This window comes from Euleptes europaea, chromosome 6, assembly GCF_029931775.1.
Source record: "Euleptes europaea isolate rEulEur1 chromosome 6, rEulEur1.hap1, whole genome shotgun sequence".
In the NCBI taxonomy this organism is placed as follows: Eukaryota; Metazoa; Chordata; class Lepidosauria; order Squamata; family Sphaerodactylidae; genus Euleptes; species Euleptes europaea.
The window spans coordinates 7,381,745-7,403,850 of record NC_079317.1 but is presented as its reverse complement, the minus strand read 5'-3'; the positions used below and the strand labels follow the sequence as shown (position 1 = coordinate 7,403,850).

The window sequence follows — 22,106 nt, the reverse complement described above, 5'->3', positions numbered from 1 at the left end:
AAGCAGAGCCCTCGTGCTGCTTTTTTTGGTATAACAGTACCTGGAGGTTGGCAACCCTAGCGCTTCCTGTCGTTTAACTGATGTTTAATCCATAAGAGAACCTCTCCTCTTGTTCCCATGTAGGGTTGCCAACTCCAGGCTGGTTAATACCTGGAGATTTGAAGATGAGGACCTCAATGGGATATAATGCCATGCAGTCCACTTGCCAAGGCAGCCATTTTCCTCCAGGAGAAGTGGAATAAATGTGTTAGATCAGTTGTAATTCCAGATCTCCCCTGGTAGGTTGACAGCCCTACATGACTTATAAGCTCACTCAGAGAGTCTTGGGTGAGGTATGATAAATGTGTGCCTAGTTGTACGTGTGTACGCGCAGACACGTGCACAAAACCGGCGACCCGCGTCCTCCGCCTCTCCCTGAGGCGTTGGCCGAGGCCCCGCCCTCCTCCGACCTCTAGCCCCGCCCCCTTTCCTTCCCATTCTCTCCCTCCTCTTGGCCGGTCCCGCTCTGATCTGCGCCTGCGCGGCCGGGCGCTCCCTAAAAGGCATGACACAGGGCTCCTTCCTTTCCGCTGACCATAGAGACAAGAAAAGAGGACGGGACGGCTGGGCTCTACCGCGCAGGGGCAGCCGTCAAGCAAGCGAGCGTCGCGCGCGGCTGCCCTCCTTTCCGAAACCGAGGGAGGAGCGGCGCTCCCCGGCGAGGCCACGCCCCCTCGCCTCCCCCCCCCGCCGCGCGCGTGCGCCCGCCCTCCTCCCCTTCGCGTCCATTCCCAGCGGCGGCCGTGAAGCGAGGTCGCGAAACGCCGCGCAACGCCCCTCTCTCCCAGAAGCGGCCTTGCCTGACAGGAAGCCCGGCCTCGCTTTACGGCCGCTGGATGAGGAGGAGCGGCGAAGGGGAGCGGGAGACGCCGCCGCCGCTGAGGGGATTTGGGGGTGAGGAGGACGAGGCGGCGGCGGGGGGCGGCCGGGAAGCGAGTGGCGGGGGCGGCCTGGGAGGGGGGCGGACGGCGGCGGCGGGGGGGGGGGTCTCTCCTTCTCTCACCCTCCCCCTTGTCTCCCCTCCCGCCTCAGGACATGGCCGAGGTTCCGCCCGGGCCTAGCAGCGTCCTCGCCCCGCCGCCGGGAGACGCCGCCTCGCTCCTCTCGCCCTTCCCGGGAGCCGCCGAGGAGGAAGAAGAGGAGGAGGAGGAGGAAGAGGGCGGCTGCGGGGCCGCCGAGGCCGGGCATGCGGGCGAGGAGGGCCCCGCCCGCCGCCCCCCCTTCCGCCGCCGGCCCTGCCCGCCGCACCGGCGCAACCACCAGCTCAACGGCCTCATCGCCGCCGCGCCCGACCTGCGGCACTTGCGCACCTCCCTGAAGGGCAAGATCCTGAGCGGCGAGGGCAGCGGCAAGGGCATGGGACACGGGCAGCAGCCGCCCCAGCAGCAGCAGCAGGAAGGGGGGCAGGAGCCGCCGCCTCCCCCCGCCTCCCTCAGCAACCACCACCGGGAGCCCCGGCCCCAAGCAAGGACTGCACAGCCCCAGCAACGCCCCCACCACCGCCAAGCTTCTGCCCCATCCGCCGGGGACAGGAACGGGGTGGCTGGGGGGGAGGAGGAGGAGGAAGAGGAAGGCCGGGAGCAGGAGGTGGGGAGGGAGGAGGAGGAGGAGGAGTCGCTGCTCCTCCTCTCCCGCTCCTTGGCTTCCAGCTGCAGCCTGCAGAAAAGCCCCCCGACGGACTCTTCCTGGGCCCCGCAGGAGGAGGAGGAGGAGACGCCGGGGGACCTCACGATACGATACGTCCGCTACGAGTCAGAGCTGCAGATGCCCGATATCATGAGACTGATCACCAAAGATCTGTCTGAACCCTACTCCATTTACACATATAGGTATTTTATCCACAACTGGCCTCAGCTTTGCTTTTTGGTAAGTTGGGGAGGGGGCGGAGGTGGGAAGAGTTAGAGAGAGGTCTTTGTTTAGGGTAGGCGGTGCGTATTTGGGGTTGGGAGCAGGAGGGGAAAGGTGCGGCCCAGTAGGGAAAGTAAGCAGAGGCAGTGCATCGTGAACAGCAGTGGCAGCAGTTATCATATGTGCCCTGTTCACCTGGTCCTCCAGGGCCACTGTGGGAGACAGAATGCTGGACCACATGGACCACTGGTCTGATCCAGCAGGGCTCTTCTGATGTTCTAATGAAGGCCTCGGCCTCTATGCCCTGTGGTTGGACCTCCAGAGGAACTGGTTGGCCATTGTGTGAGACAGGGTGCTGGACTAGATGGACCCTCACTGGTCTGATCCAGCAGGGCTCTTCTGATGTTCTTATGAAGGCCTTTGTGTCTCTGCCCTGTTGTTGGACCTCCAGAGGAACTGTGAGAGACAGGATGCTGGACTAGATGCCACTGGTCTCATCCAGCAGGGCTCTTATGTTTTAATGAAGGCCTTGGCCTCTTTGCCCTGTTGTTGGCCCTTCAGAGGAACTGTTTGGCCACTGCGAGACCGGATGCTGGACTAGGTGGACCACTAATCTGATCCAGCAAGGCCCTTCTTATGTTCTAATGAAGGCCTTCGCCTCTATGCCCTGTTTGTTGGTCTTTCAGAGAAACTGGTTGGCCACTGTGTGAGTCCAGATGTTGGACTAGATGGAACACTGGTCTGATCCAGCAGGGTGGTTCTTACGTTTTTAAAGTGGAATAAAGTTTTTTTTGGGGGGGTAAAGTAAAACATATGCGTGGTGTGCTTTTCTGGCTGGTCTGGCAAGATAAATGATTTTTAAACTAGACAGCGACTTAATCTAGGTGAGTGTTTCGGGTGAGAAGAGTTCTGCATCAAAGGTGTGGTAACCTGCTTGGCAGTGTAAATTGGTGCCATAAAGAAATCACCTTACTGTTCCTGTTAATTCCTCTGAAAATGGCATTTTGAAACCCTTCACAGTAGTTCTTTGTAAAACTTGTGTACTTTTTAAACATCTTTTTGCTTCGTAGCCACTCAGTGAAGGTAGAGATTTGACCTGATCTTTTATACATATAAAGATAAGTGTGCCTTCTCTGTGTCCGTGCTAAATTCTAGGGGGTTTTGGGGGGGAGGGGTCTTCCTTGCCCTACCCTGAGCAAAACTGATATTATTCAGTGATAGTAGCAGAATAATAGTTAAGACGAATGACTAATGTTTGAAAAAGTTTCAGAACACCTGGAGCAGGACATGGCGGGAAACTACAGAAACACAATGGATTTGTCACTTTTGTATAATGTACAGTACTGACTTAATTTTTTTCTATAAAAATGTTGACTGTGAAGAGAAGATAATGAGCATGATAACAGAAAAGAGGGGAAACCTCTGCTTCTAGTCAAGTGGCTTTGTTGCTTATGCTGAATTTCAGTATTCTAGACAGAAATGTGAGTGTTCTCATGTGTAAAGAGTCAGACTGGCCTACCGTGTGCATGCAGAGTCGGACCTCAGACTTAGTCTACCAGTCCTCAAGGCTAACTCTGTAGAAGCGCACGGAGAAGCTGTGCTGTTATCTGATGAGTAACTGAAAAGCAGGGCTAGACTGTGTCCAAGGCAACGCTAATTATCTTAATATAATAACCATAATAAGCTGATGTCGAATGTAAAATATAGTTCAAAGAACTTGATGGACGACTTTCTTGCTTTTAACAATTGTGTATGTGGGGTGGGGGAGGGTTGTGATTTTCATATGTTAATTCTTGGAGCTATGGCAGTGTAACACCGCGTTCCCTTGTCAGGGGGGTATTTTAACCAGCTATTTAGAGGGTGTGGGAGAGCCAGCGTGGTGTCGTGCTTAGGAGCAGAGGTTTGGAGCGGTGGACTCTGATCTGGAGAACCGGGTTCGATTCCCCACTCCTCCACATGAGCAGCGGAGGCTAATCTGGAGGCTAAACTGGATTTGTTTCCGCACTCCTACACAAGAATCCAGCTGGGTGACCTCGGGCAAGTTACAGCTCTGTTAGAGCTCTCTCAGCCCCACCTACTTCACAGGGTGTCTGCTGTGGGGAAGGGAAGGTGATTGTAAGCCGGTTTGAGTCTCCCTTAAGTGGCAGAGAAAGTTGGCATATAAAAACCAACTCTTCTTCTGAGCTCTTGGTAAAACTGAGCTTCTCAGCATCGGTCACTGATGGATAAACTTGAGGGAGACAGCAATAGCTTTTTGGTGGGGGGAGAATCTTAAGGATTTTACTACTCAGTACTGACAATATCAGCTTGAAAGCTGATTGGCCTTTTCGTTTGGTGATCATTGAATCAGGTAGTCCTTCAGTTCTGCTGCAGCAAATCATAACCTGTTTTATTTTTGGGGGGGGTATATGATTTCAAAAGTCACCAGCAGCAAGGTTGAACTCCGTGTTTGGGTACGACGCTGACTTTGTGCTGCGTTTGGTCCAAAGGCTGCGGATGATCGCAGGCACCTGCTTTTAAGAAAAGCCTTTTAAGCATTCCGACTTGAGTCAGCCAAAAAAAATATTTTATCGGGCACAGCTTCTGGCGCTTGTGTGGCTCATTTCTTAAAGAACTCGTGTGCAGGGCTGGTCTTCCAGGAAGCTGTACTTGAACACGCGACGAAGCTGTGGTTGTGAAGCCATTTTGACAAGCGGTGAGACATTTGCGATTCAGGGTTGTTGGTGCGAATACCTCTGAGGAAAGTAGGGGTATCCAACATCACATAGGAAAATACCCTTAAAACCTTATTGGTTTTTAGAGATTGATTATGCGACAAGATATTTAGTTCCCCGCAAGCACTTGTTACCCTCTTGACAAAAATTATCTGCATGCTAGATAGTTTATATATTGTCCTCTGTAAACACATAACATTATTTTTAGAGGCCATGTTTCCCTGAGGCGAGGTAGCTTCTTGTGGGAATGCACCACAGCTTAAATTATAAATTAGTGGTGCAAAACTGTAATCCTCCCTGGCTTGTTCTTTGTATATATGTCCAGTAAGCATAACTCTTGTCAGAGTTGGGTATTCTCTAGCAGCTGGTGAAGTGTGAAATTCAAAATTGTGATGGGGTGCCAGTGTGGTGTAGTGGTTAAGATCAGTGGTTTGGAGCGGTGGACCCTGATCTGGAGATCCGGGTTTGATTCCCCACTCCTCCACATGAGCGGCGGAGACTAATCTGGTTAACTGGATTTGTTTCCCCACTCCTACACATGAAGCCCACTGGATGACCTTGGGCAAGTTACAGCTCTGTTAGAGCTCTCTAAGCCCCAAGAAGCCAGCTGGGTGACCTTGGGCTATTCACACTCTCTCAGCCTCACCTACCTCACAGGGTGTCTTGTGGGAAGGGAAGGTGATTGTAAGCCAATTTGATTCTCCCTTAAGTGCTAGAGAAAGTTGGCATAGAAAAACCAACTCTTCTTATTCTTCTACTTGCTGTGCTGTTTACTTGTGTTACATTCCAACGCGGTTGCCGTGTTTGTAGAGTGTGGTCTAGTTCGGATATCCTGCTGGGCCCAGCTCCAAAGAAGAGCGCCCCAAGCACTCTTCCTTGTCCTTCTTGGGTGTGGACCCACTCTTCATTCCATGGCTTATAACAACTCCTAGTTTGCTGTGGGGACTGAATTGGCCAAACTGGGCCCTACTCACCCAAGCAGAGGGAATTCACGCTTGGGAGGCAGGAAGGAGAGAGTGCGCAAACCCATGCTGTGCTCCCACTCGCTTGGTTTGGAGGCTGGCTAATAAGGTTCTAAACCAGGAAAACTTGTAGAAGTCAGTTCTCTGCTGCTTTAACACCAATATTGTCCACTTGCCTGTTCTGCACAAATAACTAGAAACGTCTCTTCAGGCAAAGTGTGTCAGGAATTTGGCTGATCGTGTACGGGAAGATGACTCGTATGAACTCAAAGGCTGAGGGTCCTTGTCTTGTGTTCAGACCCTCAACTATATAAATACTGTCATTAGTGATGGCAGCTGCCAGTCAAATGGCTTCTGCCCCCAATTCTAACCGCCTTCATCATTTCTGCAAGCCCAGTTACCTGAGCTTTGCCATGTGGGCCTAAATTTTTTTTTAGAAGATGTGAAGGAAGTGCACATGTTTTGTGTTCCTACACAAAAACATGTGTACTTCTGGTTGTTAGCGTGATGTAGTGGTTAAGAGTGGTACACTCTAATCTGGTGAACCGGGTTGTTTTCCCCACTCCTCCGCATGAAGCCTGCTGGGTGACCTTGGGCTAGTCACAGTTCTCTCCGAACTCTTTCAGCCCCACCTATCTCACAAGGTGTCCGTTGTGGGGAAGGGAAGGAGATTGTAAGGAGATTGGTTCTCCTTAAAAGGTAGAGAAAATTGGCATATAAAAAATAACTCTTCTTAAGAGAAAGATGTTTTCAACTGCATAAAATGTCACTTAGACACTGCTGCACCCTCAGTCTCTAGGTCAGTCTCTAGGTCAGTTCCTGGCAGCCTGTCCTTCCAGTGCAAGCAGTCTTCTGCCCAACATAAGACCCTCCATCAAAAGATTGGTAGGATGTTTGTGTTGGAGCAATATGCTGACACAATTGACAGGATTAGGCCCGCTGCCCTGCCTGTTCACCAGTCTGAAGACTGACTCTTGTTCCATGTCACCTTTAAGGAAGGGAATGTAAGAAAATGGTTGTGCCAGAAAGGAGGGCACGGAATATTGCCGTGTGCAGTAGTGAGCGTTTGAAGATCACGGTGTTGGCTGCCTTCGTTCTGCTGTGTAAAAGCTAACTACATTGTCAGTGGCAAGATTTGTTTCAGTCCTATATCCCTCCAACACTAGATATATGCTGCTCAAGATCAATTGATCAAGGAGCTTTTAAGGGATAAAAGGAAAGGAAAGGTAAAAGCTAACTACTAGTGAGCCCATTGTGTGGCGTGCGCATCTGTGTCCTCGAGCTCACAACGTGAATACCTTTGTTGCAAGAGGTCTTCTGGAGAACTTGTGCTCCCGTTGGTATGGGCTTAAAGTGCTCCACTCTGGCTGGACTGTTCTCCTACATTTCTCAACCTTTTTACCCTTGTGGAACCCTTAAAATAATTTTTGTGTCTCAGGGAACCCCTACATATAATTACAGATGATTTACATATGAGTAGCCTATTCATCAATGTTTCTCGCGGAACCCCTAGCAATTTCTCATGTAACCCCAGGGTTCCCAGGAACCCTGGCTGAGAAACGTTGTCCTAAACTATAAAGCTGCCTGATTGTAAGGATATATAATATCGAAAGGGTCGCTGTTAGTCCGTTGCAGCAAAGAAAAGCAGAAATCAAGACTAAATATGCTTAGCGTTTGTGCCATATGTACTGTCTTCAAGCACAAAGGTTGCCGATGTGCAGATAGTCACACTATTTTTACCATTTACATTATTGATAGTCCTCCTTTCTCACTTGGACTCAAGGCAGGTTACACAGAGTGAGTCAATTCAGTCGGCAGGATGGGGCATTCAGTAAACATTGGCAATAGGATTACACAGCCCGGATAACCTACAAGAACCAATTGGCAATAGGATTAGGGTTTGTAGACCCAACCAGAAGTCTAAAACCAGAGCGGGAGCAAAACATAACTGTTAATGTGACACATTAAATGATGCAAAATTACGCAATAGGATCCAACCCGCAGCAAACTACATACAGTAGTACTGACCACAGTCCTCAGTTTATCCAAGTAACTTTGTGAATCATTTTGTACAGTGAGAGCCAGCGTGGTATAGTGGTTAAGAGTGATGGTTTGGAGCAGTGGACTCTGATCTGGGGAACTGGGTTGGATTCCCCACTCCTCCACATGAGCAGCGGATGTTAATCTGGTGAACCAGGTTGGTTTCCCCACTCCTCCACACGAAGCCAGCTGGGTGACCTTGGGCTAGTCACAGTTCTCTTGGACCTCTCTCAGCCCCACCTCCCTCACAGGGTGTCTGTCGCGGGGAGGCGAAGGGAAGGTGAGTGTAAGCTGGTTTGCTTCTTAAGTGGTAGAGAAAGTCGGCATATAAAAACCAATTCTTCTTCTGTTGCCTGGGTGGAGAAGCTCTCTTGAATAAGTCGGTTTTGCGTAGTTTGCAGAAAGCCAGGAGAGCGGGAGCTTTCCTGACCTCTGCAGGCAGGCCATTCCCCAGGGTGGGGACCACAACGGAGAAGGCATGTGTGTGGGCAGTTGTTGATTTTGCCCATTTGCAGGTCTGTACCCGCAGAAGGCCCTGCTTGGTTGAGCGAAGCTGTCACGGCGGAGCATAGGTGGAGGGGCAGCCCCTCAGATATGATGCTCCGAGGCCATGAAGGAGCTTTGTGTAATGGCCAATACTTTCAGTTGAGCCCGGTAATAGATGGGCAGCCAGGGGAGAGACTGAAGAATGGAAGTGTGGAAATGATATGCTTGCTTTAGAGCAGCCCTGGGGGGGGGGGGAATTACCTAGGGGGGCACTAAGAGGCAAGGGGGCAGCAGGGAGGGGGCTAGAGGTGGGCCCCTTCAACTGTGTTGTTCACTAATTAACAATAGATCAAGCTACAAACAATCAGGATTTTTTTCCTGACTTTGAAGAGCTGGTACCACTAGATCAAGTTCATCAGTTTTGCTGAATAAATTTCAACTAAAAAGTTTTAAATTTGATTTTGAATAGATGTGCGATTAATTGTTACTGTTTTGAAATTTTATTGTTATCTTCTTTAGTGAGTCATGCAAACCCCTATTTTGAATAATGCTTTATATAGGGTAGGGGGTGCTGGGGTTGAGTCTGTTGGAACCAAGGGGGTGGTGGCCCGAAAAGTTTGGGGAACCACGGCTTTTGAGGTGCTCTGCTCTGCACCTGGCAATTTCTTAGCATTATGCCAGCATTTTCCAGCATCTGACTGGTACATATAAAATGTGTGCAAAGTTTCAGCCTGAGGCAAGCTTTTAGTGTGGGTGGGGAATTTTTTTTAGAACTTGAAGCAGATCGCCCTGATTTGCCTAGTAACTGCAAACCCAAATGGTTTAGAGAGCACCGCTACAGTTTTGGTGTTCCTGCTAACATTCCTCTCCCCCCCCCCCCCCCGGTATTTAAAATGTACGATACACTTTTCAGCCCACCAGCGTTCTCTCTTAAATTCAAACCCAGAGAACATTTTCACTGGACTAATTGCATGGTATAGCCTGATCTCGGAAGCTAAGCAGGATCAGCCCTGGTTAGTATTTGGATGGGAGACCACCAAGGAATACCAGGGCTGATATGCAGAGGAAGGCACTGGCAAAACCACCTCTGTTCGTCTCTTGCCTTGAAAACCCCACAAGGGGTCGCCATAAGTCGACTGCGACTTTGAATTATAGAGTTGGAAGGGACCACCAGGGTCATCAAGTCCAACCCCCTGCACAATGAAGGAAATTCACAACTACCTACTTGATGGCACTTTACACACACACACAATTGCGTTTTAAACTCAGTGTCTTTTCTTTTACCAATGAAGGCTTGCACACCAATGATAGGCGTTAAGATATTTTTCTCAAGGCAGCATTTCAACACTGGCAAAATATCGATATCTATAGATGTTCTTTCCTTGGAATGATTCCTGTGATTTCTTCCTTTCCTACCTCACAGTTGTTGTTAAGCTGCATAAGCGTCACTCGGGAGTACCGCATTGGGAAATGTTCAGTGAACACCTGACCCTACTGCTTAAATAACATTGAGGCTGGTGGTTAGTGAAGGACATTTTGAAATCATGAGGACACGGAAACCAGTTCAGTGGTGACGGAAAGCCCATATGTGTATGCAAGTGTGAGGGAGACAGAGAGAGAGTCCAAAGGAGTTATTTTTCTGAGCTGCCTAAAGAAAATGTAGCGAGGTCCTTATCCTAAGAGTAATGGACTTGAAGTCTGCCAAACCACATTTCAGAATCTGAATTTATCCGTTCAGAGTGCTGAGGCTTTTGTCGAAATCTTTAAACTAGCTATTCCAGAATAGCCTCCAGAGTCGGCCTTTTGACTCGGCTGACTACGTAGTTAAGGGTTCTGCTATCTTTAGAGCAGCTTGTTAATCAAATAGTGTATTAAGCCCATGATTGGTTTGGTACCATGCTTTGTTTCATAATCTTCATTCGAGTACACAGAGAGAAGACAGTGCGTTAATAGAGATTGTGTGTTATCTGCGTAATATAAAAACTGTCCTTTTGATAATTCCTTGGTCTTCTGTGTAGAATACGTGTACAATCTGGGCCAAATAAGCTTGAAGACAGTGAACGTAATGTTATGTTTTTTGGGGGGAGGGGCGGTGGCTCAGTGTTAGAGCATCTGCTTGGCATGCAGAAGGTGCTAGGTTCAATCCCCAGCATCTCCAGTTAAAGGGACTAAGCAAGTAGGTGATGTGAAAGACCCCTGCCTGAGACCCTGGAGAGCTGCTGCCAGTCTGAGTAGCCAATACTGACTTTGATGGACCAAGGGTCTAATTCAGTATAAGGCAGCTTCATGTGTTCATGTGTGTTTTCCTGGAACTTAAAATACAAAATGTGTAACTTACACTTTTGTTATGAAAAGGTGCATATATATATTTTTTTTTGCGTAGCACACATCTGTCTTCACGCAAAAAGTCTTTTGTATGGCAAAACAAATTCCAGAATGCAGTCTTTTTTTGTAAATGTCCCTGTAAGATTATGGGTTTTGTGGCACTGTGTCTTGCCAACTTAATCTACAAAAAATATTTTTGGTCTGTGTGTGTTTTTTTTAAGGCAATGGTAGGAGATGAGTGCGTAGGTGCCATCGTGTGCAAGTTGGACATGCACAAAAAGATGTTTCGCAGAGGTTATATAGCCATGTTAGCCGTGGATTCCAAATACAGAAGAAAAGGCATAGGTAAGAATAGCATTCTTGTCCTTTTGAAACCTCTCCTAAAAACAGTAAGCTGATAAGGTTGTTGCGGGGGAGGGAAAGTAAAACGTCAGCGCGTTTTGTGTCACACATTCTCTCGACTTGACATTGCAATATGTAGCCCTTAAGCATTTCTGTGCAGTCCAGGGCTTGTCTCGTCAGAATCTTGGGGATAATTCCATCTTGCTCCTGAAAGCCCTTTAAGTCCATTCTGATCGCAGTCTGATAACGACATACTGTAATGTCTGAATTCATTCTGTTGTTCCCTGACCTCTAAATCAAATTGGGCGTTTGCTCTTTCCTGTGGAATAACTGCATTTTATTGAGTAACAGTTGATGTTCATGAAAATGATATGCAAAGCATGCGAAGTGCCCGCGCTTAACCATGCAAATCCACAGAAGCCCAACGTTTCCAAATGCCCTTCCTAAGTGCAATGAGGGAACAAGAAGAAAAGGCCCAGCGTGGTGTAGTGGTTAAGGGCTGTGGTTTGGAGCGGTGGACTCTAATCTGGAGAATCGGGTTTGATTCCCCACTCCTCCACATGAGGGGCAGACACTAATCTGGTGAACTGGGTTTGATTCCCCGCTCCTCCACATGAAGCCAATTGGGTGACCTTGGGCTAGTCACACCTCTCTCATCCCCATCTCCCTCAGGGTGTCTGTTGTGGGGAGGGGAAGGGAAGGAGATTGTAAGCCGGTTTGATTCTCCCTTAAGTGGTAGAGAAAGTTGGCATATAAAAAGAAACTCTCCCTCCTCTTCTCTGTACAATTTCCATCCAGTCTCACAGTCAGATTGTTGTAAGGTCACTAACTGCCTGTCACAAAAGTTAACTGCAGCTTCTGCACTAATAGACAGAATCACTGTGGAATCGGTTGTGTGTCTGAGGATGATTTTCTGCCGACCCTCTTGAGTGCTTGGTGCAAGATGACCTACTGGCTACTTTGCCATTTAAAAGCCTTTCATCTCCTTACTGGTTTGCACCGAGTGTTAGATTTATTTTCCTTATTTATTTAAACCACTGTTAACGCTGCCTGTCCCCAAAGCAGCGCACGTAACATTAAAACACTTGAACAATTAAAAACAACCTTTAAAATTAAAAAAAAATTCAGTAACACTTAACCTCAAAATAAGGGAGGCGGGCCAATAACCGTTATTGGGGGTAAGCCAAATGAAACACACTGGTGGAAGACACTGATAGAAGGAGACAAATGGATCTCCTTAGGGAGGGGGTTCCAAAGTTTTAGATGGGGAGTTGTAACAGTCTGCTTCACAGTCCTCAAACTTCTAGGATGGCAGCAGTTGTAGGATAGGTTTGCTCAGCTTGCACACCAGGGTATTTGTTTCCTGTGCCCTCAGAAACAGGCCCTTGAAGGCCCATCAGTTCCAGAGTTAAGCGAGCAACACAGAAAATTGCCGCCTTACCTTTCTCCGCGTTCTAGACTAGACAAGACTAGCATGCCCTTCTTTACACGCTGTTAACCGGTTGGTTGCTTTGTCCCGCAAAGCATCTTTATTCCATAGACTTTCTCAAGTTCAAGAAATTTGGTAATGGCAGTCCGACCACACTGAAGGAAGGAAATGCCTCAAGGTTTTGGAAGGGGGCTTATCGAAGTTTCGGATTTCTACAACTTTGAAGGAACCGGCAATGTCAGGATGTTAAATGTCTGTACCAAGAAAGGCACAATTTCTGCCTTTTGTTCTCTGCCCCTTGACTCTTCCCTGCTGGCACACTTCACCATGTGGGTGACGGCCAGGTGGACCCAGTCAGTTATGCCACCTGTGCGTTGCTCTGAGTTCACAGGCCTGAGGCGCCCTGTCCTGAGGCCAAGGGCCGAGCGGCATCTTTGTTCCTCTTTTGCGCCTGAAGGTAGATAAGGGCTTTGTCTTAGTTGTACAGAACATCGTGGTAACAATTGATCTCACTTAAATTACCCATGCACGTGTTTGCTGTGCAGGCTACGACCTTCAGGCTGCTAATATGTGTTGAAATCGTTTCTTTCCGTAGTTTAAACGTGTCGATTTTTAATCTGTGTTCCAGGTACAAACTTGGTTAAGAAAGCTATTTATGCCATGGTAGAAGGAGATTGCGACGAGGTGAGTCTCTTTCCTTTCGAAGGAGCTACATCTGCATGCTGTGCTTTGCTTAAAGGCCATCCTTTCATATGTTATGGTGTAGTAAGGACAGAATGTGGACCGCATTTCAAGCAGCCATTCAGCAATTAGAGCAGGGGTGTCAAACTCGCTTGTTACGAGGGCCGGATAGGACATAAATGTCACTTGGTTGGGCCGGTCCATGCCTCGCCAGCCCATATTGAGGGTGGGGGGAACGGCTGGCTCGCAGGCCGGATAAGAGCTCTCAAGGAGCCAGATCCAGCCGCCGGGCTGTACGTTTGACACCCCTGCCTCAGAGCTTTCTGAGACATCAGGAAAAGTTTGAGTTTTATTTTCTGCCTCTGGACAGCACAGCAGCATTCGCGTAGGCTGTTCTTATCATTGTGAATGCCTTCAGATGGTTGAATCAAGGATAGTACAGAATAAAAATGTCTTTTTTTGTCTTCTACATTTTACTATTTTATTTTATTAGGGCGGTTCCTCAGTGGAACAGGCTTCCTCGGGAGGTGGTAAGCTTTCCTTCCCTGGAGGTTTTTAAGAAGAGGTTAGATGGCCATCTGTCAGCAATGCTGGTTCTATGACCTTAGGCAGATAATGAGAGGGAGGGCATCTTGGCCACCTTCTGGACATGGAGTAGATGACCCTGGCGGTCCCTTACAACTGTATAATTCTAATGGAGAGGTCGAGACTTGAAGGATGGTGCTGGGATATTGTTTGTCTAGCACTGTAAACATGAGTCGGTGCTGCTAGTGGCATCTGTTAACTTGCGTAAGGCTTGTTACTTGTTATCGCGTATCTGGCCCTGCCATGGGATGGGGGCCATGGCTCAGTGGCAGAGCCTCTGCTTCACATGCAGAAGGTCCCAGGTTCAATCCCCGTCATCTCCAGTTAAAGGGTCTAGCAGCAGGCGATGCAAAAGACCACTGCAAGAGATCCTGGAGAGCCGCAGCCCGTCTGGGAAGACAATACTGACTTTGATGGACCCAGGGTCAGATTCAGCATAAGGCAGCTTCATGTGTTACACCCTAACACAGGGGTGTCGAACTCATTTGTTACGAGGGCCAGATGTGACATAAATGTAGGGTTGCCAACCTCCAGTTAGTAGCTGGAGATCTACCATTATTACAACTGATCTCCAGCCGATAGAGATCAGTTCACCTGGAGAAAATGCCATTGAAGTCCCTCCCCTCCCCAAACCCCACCCTCCTCAGGCTCCGCCCCAAAAATATCCAGGTATTTCCCAACCCAGAGCTGGCAACCCTACATAAATGTCACTTGGTTGGGCCAGGCCATCCCTCGCCATCCCAGATTGAGAGTGGGGTGTGTGTGTGTGTGTGGCTGTCTCAGCTGGCTCGCAGGCCGGATAAGAGTTGTCAAGGGGACGGATCCGGCCTGTGGGCCATATGTTTGACACCCCTGCCCTAACAGTTTGGAACAAGCTAGATTTTGAGCCATGAGGAAAGGCAGCTTTAAACTTGTTTAAACAAATAAAACGACTTGTTAGTATGGTAGATCATCTCCCTGTTGACTTAAGCCTGGTTGCCAGCCATCAGAATTTGATGCTCCCTCCTGACCACTCTAGAAAGCTCGTGTCCTGGAAATTTTGTTGGTCTCTAAGGTGCTACTGGACTTGAATCTATATCAGTGGTTCCCAAACTTTTCAGGCCACCGCCCCCTTTGTTCCACAAACTCAACCCCAGCGCCCCCTTTCCTATCAAAAGCATTATTCAAAATAGGGGTTCGCATGACTCACTAAAGAAGATAATAACAATAAAATTTCAAAACAGTAACAATTAATTGCACATCTACTCAAATCAAATTAAAACTTTTTAGTTGAAATTGATTCAGCAAAACTGATGAACTTGATCCAGTGGTACCAGCTCGTCAAAGTCTGGGAAAAAAATTCTGATAGTTCCCACTAAATTTGCCAGCCTGGTGCCATAGCTTGATCTATTGTAAATTAGTGAACACAGTTGAAGGGGGTCCCCTCTAGCACCCCCTGCTGCCCTCTTGCCACCTAGTGCCCTCCTTGGTAATGCCACCGCCCCCCAGGGGGTGGTACTGCCCACTTTGGGAACCAGTGAGCTATATGGTGGTCAAGAATGTGTTGGATCAGGCTGGATTTGATTTAAATCAAATTGTTTTAAATCATGATTTAAATCACTAGTCAGTAAGACTTAAGTCATGGCTTTCCACATGAAGACTCATTCTTCCTGGTGTAATCTTAATATTTACAACCAGATGAAGGCTTCATTTTTAAAATAATAACTTCTCAGATTAGTTGTACAGTTATATCAACAAAATTACTGATTTGGCTATACTATTAGAAATTCATGGATGGATAATTATGAAATTATTGGGAGGTGTACCATCTCCAGTTTCATTTGGGCCACCAGGCCTTGCATTTCTTTGTTGCAGTGTTTGCATGCATACCTGCCTTACCCATAGGTAGAGGAACTTCCTTAAAATATTCCCAAACTGGGTATCTTTTACAGCCTGTTGTCCTTATAGATTTTCTCTTCCAGGGGAGAGAATAAAATGATAAACCTCAGGCTATACACCCAAAGATCCCGAGACTTGTGGGTTATTCTGCTGGAAAGGATTCACTTTCATTGTTACTGCCTGCCCCCCCCCCCTCTTCACTCTTAGCTCCTTGTGCAGTTATATTCCATTCCAAACAATCTTCTATTTATTGAACTTCTTGAAAATTAGCACATAAGAGGTAAGGGGTTGATGGGATTAAAGAACAGTGGGATTAAGGTATTTTTCTCAACTCTATATGTTTATTTTATAACATTTCTACTTTGAAGAAGAGGGATGTTATCTCTGCAGATACAAACTCGCAGTTTTGAGAACTGCAAAACCAAGCATCTGTGATAATATCTTCTAGATGGAAAAATTGCCCCAAATATCTTACTATCTTTAGATAATTTTAAGAAATCTGATTTACATCAAAACAATCCGATTTTTATTTTAAAAAAAAAACCACATTGATTTTTACAAATATATCAAGAGCACCGTAGCCTATGAGAATGCAGGTTCCCTAGCTTAGGAAATTGGATGGGCTTTGTACTGGGGGCCCCATGGGCAAACTGCCATGCAGGATCCTGGGAGCCAGCATGGTGTAGTGGTTAAGAGCGGTGGAGTCTGATCTGGAGAGCCAGGTTTGATTCCCCGCTCCTCCACATGAGCAGTGGAGGCTAATCTGGTGAACTGGATTTGTTTCCCTCTCCTACACATAAAGCCAGCTGGGTGACCTTGGGCCAGTCACAGTTCTCTTAGAGCTCTCAGCCCCACCTACCTCACAGGGTGTCTGTTACGGGGAGGGGAAGAGAAGGTGATTGTAAGCCGGTTTGATTCTTCCCTAAGTGGTAGAGAAAGTCGTTATATAAAAACCAACTCTTCTTCTGTGTGAAATGACCTCTGACATCTGATGTCCTAGATAGGGCTTGCTTAGGATGTGTGTGCAGCAAGTATATCCAGTGGTAAGCATTTCATCGAATGTCTACTGTTTGAACCATACTTGGAAACAAGTTCTTAACCTGTAGTAGCTGAGAGCCTTGGTTCCAATTTCATGAAGATGCCAAATGTTAACTTTTACTTGCACAGCATTTCAAAATTGGTTCCTTGAGTACTTCTGGGGGTTTTATGTGGCATGCTCAAGACGTCTACTTACACGGGGGAAAAGCGCGCCAGCCCACTTTCCCCCTGTGTCAGCTGTCAGTGGTTGTTTTTTATATCCTTCAAGCAACTGTTGGGATTTCTGTGCAGTCACTTACATATGTCCTCTGCAGCTTCCCAACAGAGTATTGTGCTCAGTTTTGGGCACCACAATTTAAGAAAGATGTAGATAAGCTGGAATGTGTCCAGAGGAGGGCAACAAAGATGGTAAGGGGTCTGGAGACCAAGTCTTATGAGGAAAGGTTGAAGGAGCTGGGTATGTTTAGCCTGAAGAGGAGAAGACTGAGAGGGGATATGATAACCATCTTCAAGTATTTGAAGGGCTGTCATCTAGCGGATAGTGCCGAGTTGTTTTCTGTTGCCCCAGAAGGTCGGACCAGAACCAACGGGTTAAAATTAAATCTAAAGAGTTTCCATCTAGACATTAGGAAAAAATTTCTAACAGCCAGAGCGGTTCCTCAGTGGAACAGGCTTCCTCGGGAGATGGTGAGCTCTCCTTCCCTGGAGGATTTTAAGCAGAGGCTAGATGGCCATCTGTCAGCAATGCTGATTCTATGACCTTAGGCAGTTCATGAGAGGGAGGGCATCTTGGACATCTTCTGGGCATGGAGTAGGGGTCACTGGGGGTGTGTGGGGCAGGTATTTGTGAAATTCCTGCATTGTGCAGGGGCTTGGACTAGATGACCCTGGTGATCCCTTCCAACTCTATGGTTCTGTGATTCTATGAATGCAGCTGCCCTTGAAAAAAAAAGTCTCCTCTTTTCTAGGTCGTCTTGGAAACCGAGATCACCAACAAGTCCGCGTTGAAACTTTACGAAAATCTCGGCTTTGTGCGGGACAAGCGGCTGTTCAGATACTATTTAAATGGTGTGGACGCGTTGCGTCTTAAACTGTGGCTGCGTTAACGAAAGAGCCCGTCGGTCGCCCCCGAGGACTCAACCTTCCTGATGACGCAGCAGCTGCCGACGACACAGCCGCCGTGTCCTTTGCATGCAATGCAATTTGTGTGGAATTGCTTTGCAGGTGGACATAATAACTCCCGTGCAGTCTTCTTCTCTGTGAGTGTCTTCATCGAGCGTTGCACCTCCCAATTGCACTCTGTGGCATGGCGCATTTCGTTCCGAATTTTCCAACAGATTGTTTCAGACTCCAGATTCCTTTTTTCTTTTTCTTTCGGTAACCAGGAAGATGTGCCAGTAGGTAGCCAAGATCCATCCTTTTTTTTTTCTTTTTTTCGTTTGCAAGTCTACCGACTCCTGTTACGTAAAACGGTGAACACTCTCTCCAAGAACCTGTGTACGTGGAACCCTTTTTTTTTAGTTCCAGGGAGAAAGGAAGTGAGAAAAAAAAGCCAATGTAGATTGTAAAGTTCTATAAGTATACTAACATTTCATACAAAACTCACCATAGGTTTTTTTTGTTTTGTTTTCTGGGGAATTTTTTTTTTTAAAGGCTTCAACTTCTAGGCTTTATTTTTTTTTTTCAATATGAACTTTCCATTCTTAAATATTGGTACCTCAGTGATTAGTGAATGAAAAAACTGTATTGTAGAGTGGGGTGTGTATTACATTGAGTACCGGTAACAATTTAAATTGCGTCTGCCAGTGCCTGTCTAGATAAGTATATTTGTCTCCACCGCTAGGTTTTTTCAGTGCATGCTTATTTTATTTTTTATTTTCTCGATTTCTGTCTTTTGTTTTTTTGTCTTGGCAAAGAACGGCTTTTATTTAAATTCTGGGTTTTGAGAATGAATTATTTCAGACTTATTAATTTGGACACTTCTCCCAGACAAAGGCTTAAAAAGTTCTTCTCTTACACCAAGAAAGTGGGGGAAAGACCTCGTGTAGCTGCTAGAACGAAGTCTGTTGCCCTTTTTTTCCCTTTAATGAGAGTGAGGGAACCTTTTCCAAACATGAAAACAGCAAATTAATATAAATTGGGTTGATTATTTTTTTTAACACAATCAAAATCACTATTGGAAATAGCTCAAGAACCCTTTTTGAAGCAGTTTTGGGACAATTCAGTTTTGATTGAGATTCACGTTGGCTTTGCGTCTATGTTCTTTTAAAAAAATTCTTTGGTCTTCAGTTCTTGGTGCATCCATTTTTAAGCTGTTTTTCATTTCCTCCTTAATTTCCACAAAAGCCAAAACTTGTGGTTTTTAGTTTCCTTCTGGAAAAAAATTGGCAGAGGTGTGTCCGAGGCTGGATTTGAACTCTCTCCCCCCCTCCCCTTTCAAATGGGGCTTACGTAGGCTTGTTAAAACCTTTTTTTCCCCAGCAGTTCTGTCAGTGCAATATGTAAAACAAAACACTTCTTTTGGTGGTTCAGCAAGGACAGCATTGGTATATGATAAACTATATAAAAGCAAAAAAAGAAAAAAAAGAAAGAAAAAACCTTAGGTGACTCATGGAAAATTGCTTCCTTTATACTGGGAGGAAAATCTTCATAATTCAACTTTGCCTTACTACGTTGTATGTTAGGGATTTCAACCTGTCATGTTGTAAAAAAACGGTTGCGGTTGCTGTACCTTTTGAAAGAGGACCCTGCCTCCAGTCACACGTCAGAGAAAAAAGACCTGTTCTGGACTGCTAAGTTTGTAAGGAAGGCCCATCCTTATTTTGCACAGACTGAGCATCTCCCCCACTATGTATAAGTTGTGAATTGTATTTGGGAAAAATAAAGGATTTTAATTTAAAACAGGCACTGCTCTCTGGACACAGCGTGTATGGTTTTTTTCTCTCTGTACCCCCACCTGATGCTGGAATAATTTTCTACAGCCCCTAAAGACCACTCCTTGACTGGCAGTGGCACCGAACTTCCCGCAAAATCATTGCTACGTGTTGTTGTCGATGCTAGGCGACCTCTGAGTAAATATTCTTAATGTAAGAAAAGCCATGCTGGATCAGATCAAGGCCCACCAACTCCAGCAGTCTGTTCACACAGTGGCCAACCAGGAAGCCCTCAAGCCAAGACGACAGCAGCAGCATTATCCCGCCTGTGTTCCTCACCACCTAATCTAATAGGCATAATCCTCTGATCCTGGAGAGAATAGGTATGCATCATGACTAGTAGCCATTTTGACTAGTAGCCATGAATACCCCTCTCTTCCATGAACATGTCCACTCCCCTCTTCAAGCCTCCCAAATTTGCAGCCATCACCACATCCTGGGGCAGGGAGTTCCACAATTTAACCACACGTTGTGTGAAGAAATACTTTGTTTTGTCTGTTTTGAATCTCTCACCCTCCAGCTTCAGCAGATGACCCCGCATTCTAGTATGAGGGAGAAAAGCTTCTCCCTGTCTACTCTCTCCAGACCATGCGTAATTTTATAGACCTCTATCATGTCTCCCCTTAACCTCCTTAAAGTGTTTAAACTGCTCCTCATAGGGCAGTTTCTCTAGTCCCCTGATCATTTTGGTGGCTCTTTTCTGCACCTTCTCAAGCTGTATTCAAAAAGGCGACATATTTTCTAGAGACCTGTTTGAGGTGGGCTAAAGGGGTCAAGAATGGGATGGTGCTTTCTTGAAACTTTTTCGGAGGGATGAGGGAAGAGTGACTTCTCCCATTGGTTGAGAATTTGGTTCAGAGCTGCAAGCAGCTGGCGGTTATTATGCTTAATAGTGAAATACTTTGATTTAGAGATGTGAAGGCCCACAAAAAATTGGAGGGGGGAAAGATTTTCCCCAAGGATTTTTAGTTTTTCCAAAAATTTGGGGGCGCACTGGGGGGGGAAAAATCTATGACATCTTTTCTTTTCGAAGGAGAACCTTCTTTAAAAAGCATTTCACTCATTCCAAATGTACAGCTTGGAAATGTCTGAGGACTTCCTTAGTTTTTCCAACGGAAAACTTTGGGGAGCGCTGAAAACTCTTGAATTGTGGACATATATAACCATTTTCAAGAATGTTTGTGTTAAATTTGTAAATGATTTTGGCAGCAATTAACGTGCTATCATGTTTAACAATAACACTGAACTACTAATGTGATTTCAGTGTTATAAAATTGAGCTTGATATCTGGTAGTTGTACCTTTTGTGACTCTCTGAAAGTTTGTCCAAATAATATACTTTTTTACATCTACTGCAGAATTTTCCTACCCCTCAGAAGGCAAAAATTAAAGATATGTGTGCTATGTCAGCAGATGGCAACAGTTTCTCATGTATTGGGTGTACTTGTGATTTTCTTGCAGAAAACAAAGGTATTCTTTTAAATCCTATACATATGCCAGATAGTATAATTTATATACGCTGTGCCTCTGCTTGGCATGCAGAAAGTCCCAGGTTCAATCCCCGGCATCTCCAGTTAAAGGGACTAGGCAGATAGCTGATGTGAAAGACTTCCTCTGCCTGAGACCCTGGGGAGCTGCTGCCCATCCGAGTAGACAATACTGACCTTGATGGACCAAGAGTCTGATTCAGTAGAAGGCACCAGCATGTGTTCAAATATTATGCATGTGATGTTAAATCAGTAAAAGTAGTTTAGGTTTGACAGGAAAGTAAGAATATATATATTTCAGTCCCCCCCCCCCCCCCGTTGTTTTCCAGGAAGAAGTTGGGGGAGGGAGAGATTTTTTCCTCTCACAGCTTTAGAATTTCCAGACATTTCATTTTTCTAGTTGGAATACGCTCAAAGAAATGTAAGCCTGTTTCCCAGCTCTGGGGCAGATGCTCTTATGACTTAAGAGGCTTAAAGATGTAATTTAGAGCACAGTTCAACATTGTGTGTGTGTTAAGTGCCACCAAGGTGCTTCCGACTTACGGCGATCCTATGAATTAAGGACCTGTAAAACCTCCTATCATTAACAGCCTTGCCCAGTTCTTGCAGACTGAGGGCTGTGGCTTCAATCCATCTCCTCTGGTCTTCCTCTTTTCCTGCTGCCTTCAACTTTTCCTAGCGTTGTTGTCTTTTTTATTGACTCTTTGTCTTCTCATGATGCAACAACAGTACAATAGCCTCCGTTTGGTCATTTTAGCTTCCAGGGAGAATTCAGGCTTGACGTGATCTAGAAGCCACCCAGCATTGGTGTAGTGGTTAAGAGCGGTGGGCTCTAATCTGGAGAACCGGGTTTGATTTCCCCATTCCTCCACATGAGTGGCGGACTCTAATCTGGTGAACTGGGTTTGATTTCCCCATTCCTCCACATGAGTGGCGGACTCTAATCTGGTGAGCCAGGTTTGATTCCCCACTCCTCCACATGAGCGGTGGAGTCTATCTGGAGAAATGGGTTCTCCAGATTAGAGTCTGCCTACTGGGTGACCCTGCTGCTGGGTGACCTTGAGCTAGTCACAGAGAGCCTGCTGGGTGACCTTGGGCTAGTCACAGTTCTCTCCAAACTCTCACAAGGTGTCTGTTGTGGGGAGAGAAAGGGGAGGTGTTTCTAAGCCGGTTTGAGACTCCTTACAGTAGAGAAAATCGGGACATAAAAACTAAATCTTTTATTTGTCTTTTTGGCCATCCACAGTTTCTGTAAAACTCTCCTCCACCACATTTCAAATAAATCAGCTTCCTGCCAGCTTTCTTCATAGTCCAACTTCC

The 22,106-nt window shown here is 46.5% G+C and overlaps 1 protein-coding gene across 1 annotated transcript; it reads left to right on the top strand.

Moving 5' to 3' along the window:
- Positions 1–814: 814 nt before the first annotated feature.
- NAA30 (N-alpha-acetyltransferase 30, NatC catalytic subunit) lies at positions 815–17,473 on the top strand. The gene is made up of 5 exons (XM_056850696.1): positions 815–933; positions 1,072–1,905; positions 10,636–10,759; positions 12,814–12,869; positions 17,336–17,473. Exons 2-5 carry the CDS (start codon positions 1,075–1,077, stop codon positions 17,471–17,473), a joined length of 1,149 nt encoding a protein of 382 aa, XP_056706674.1. The 5' UTR covers positions 815–933; positions 1,072–1,074.
- The last annotated feature ends 4,633 nt before the right edge of the window (positions 17,474–22,106 follow it).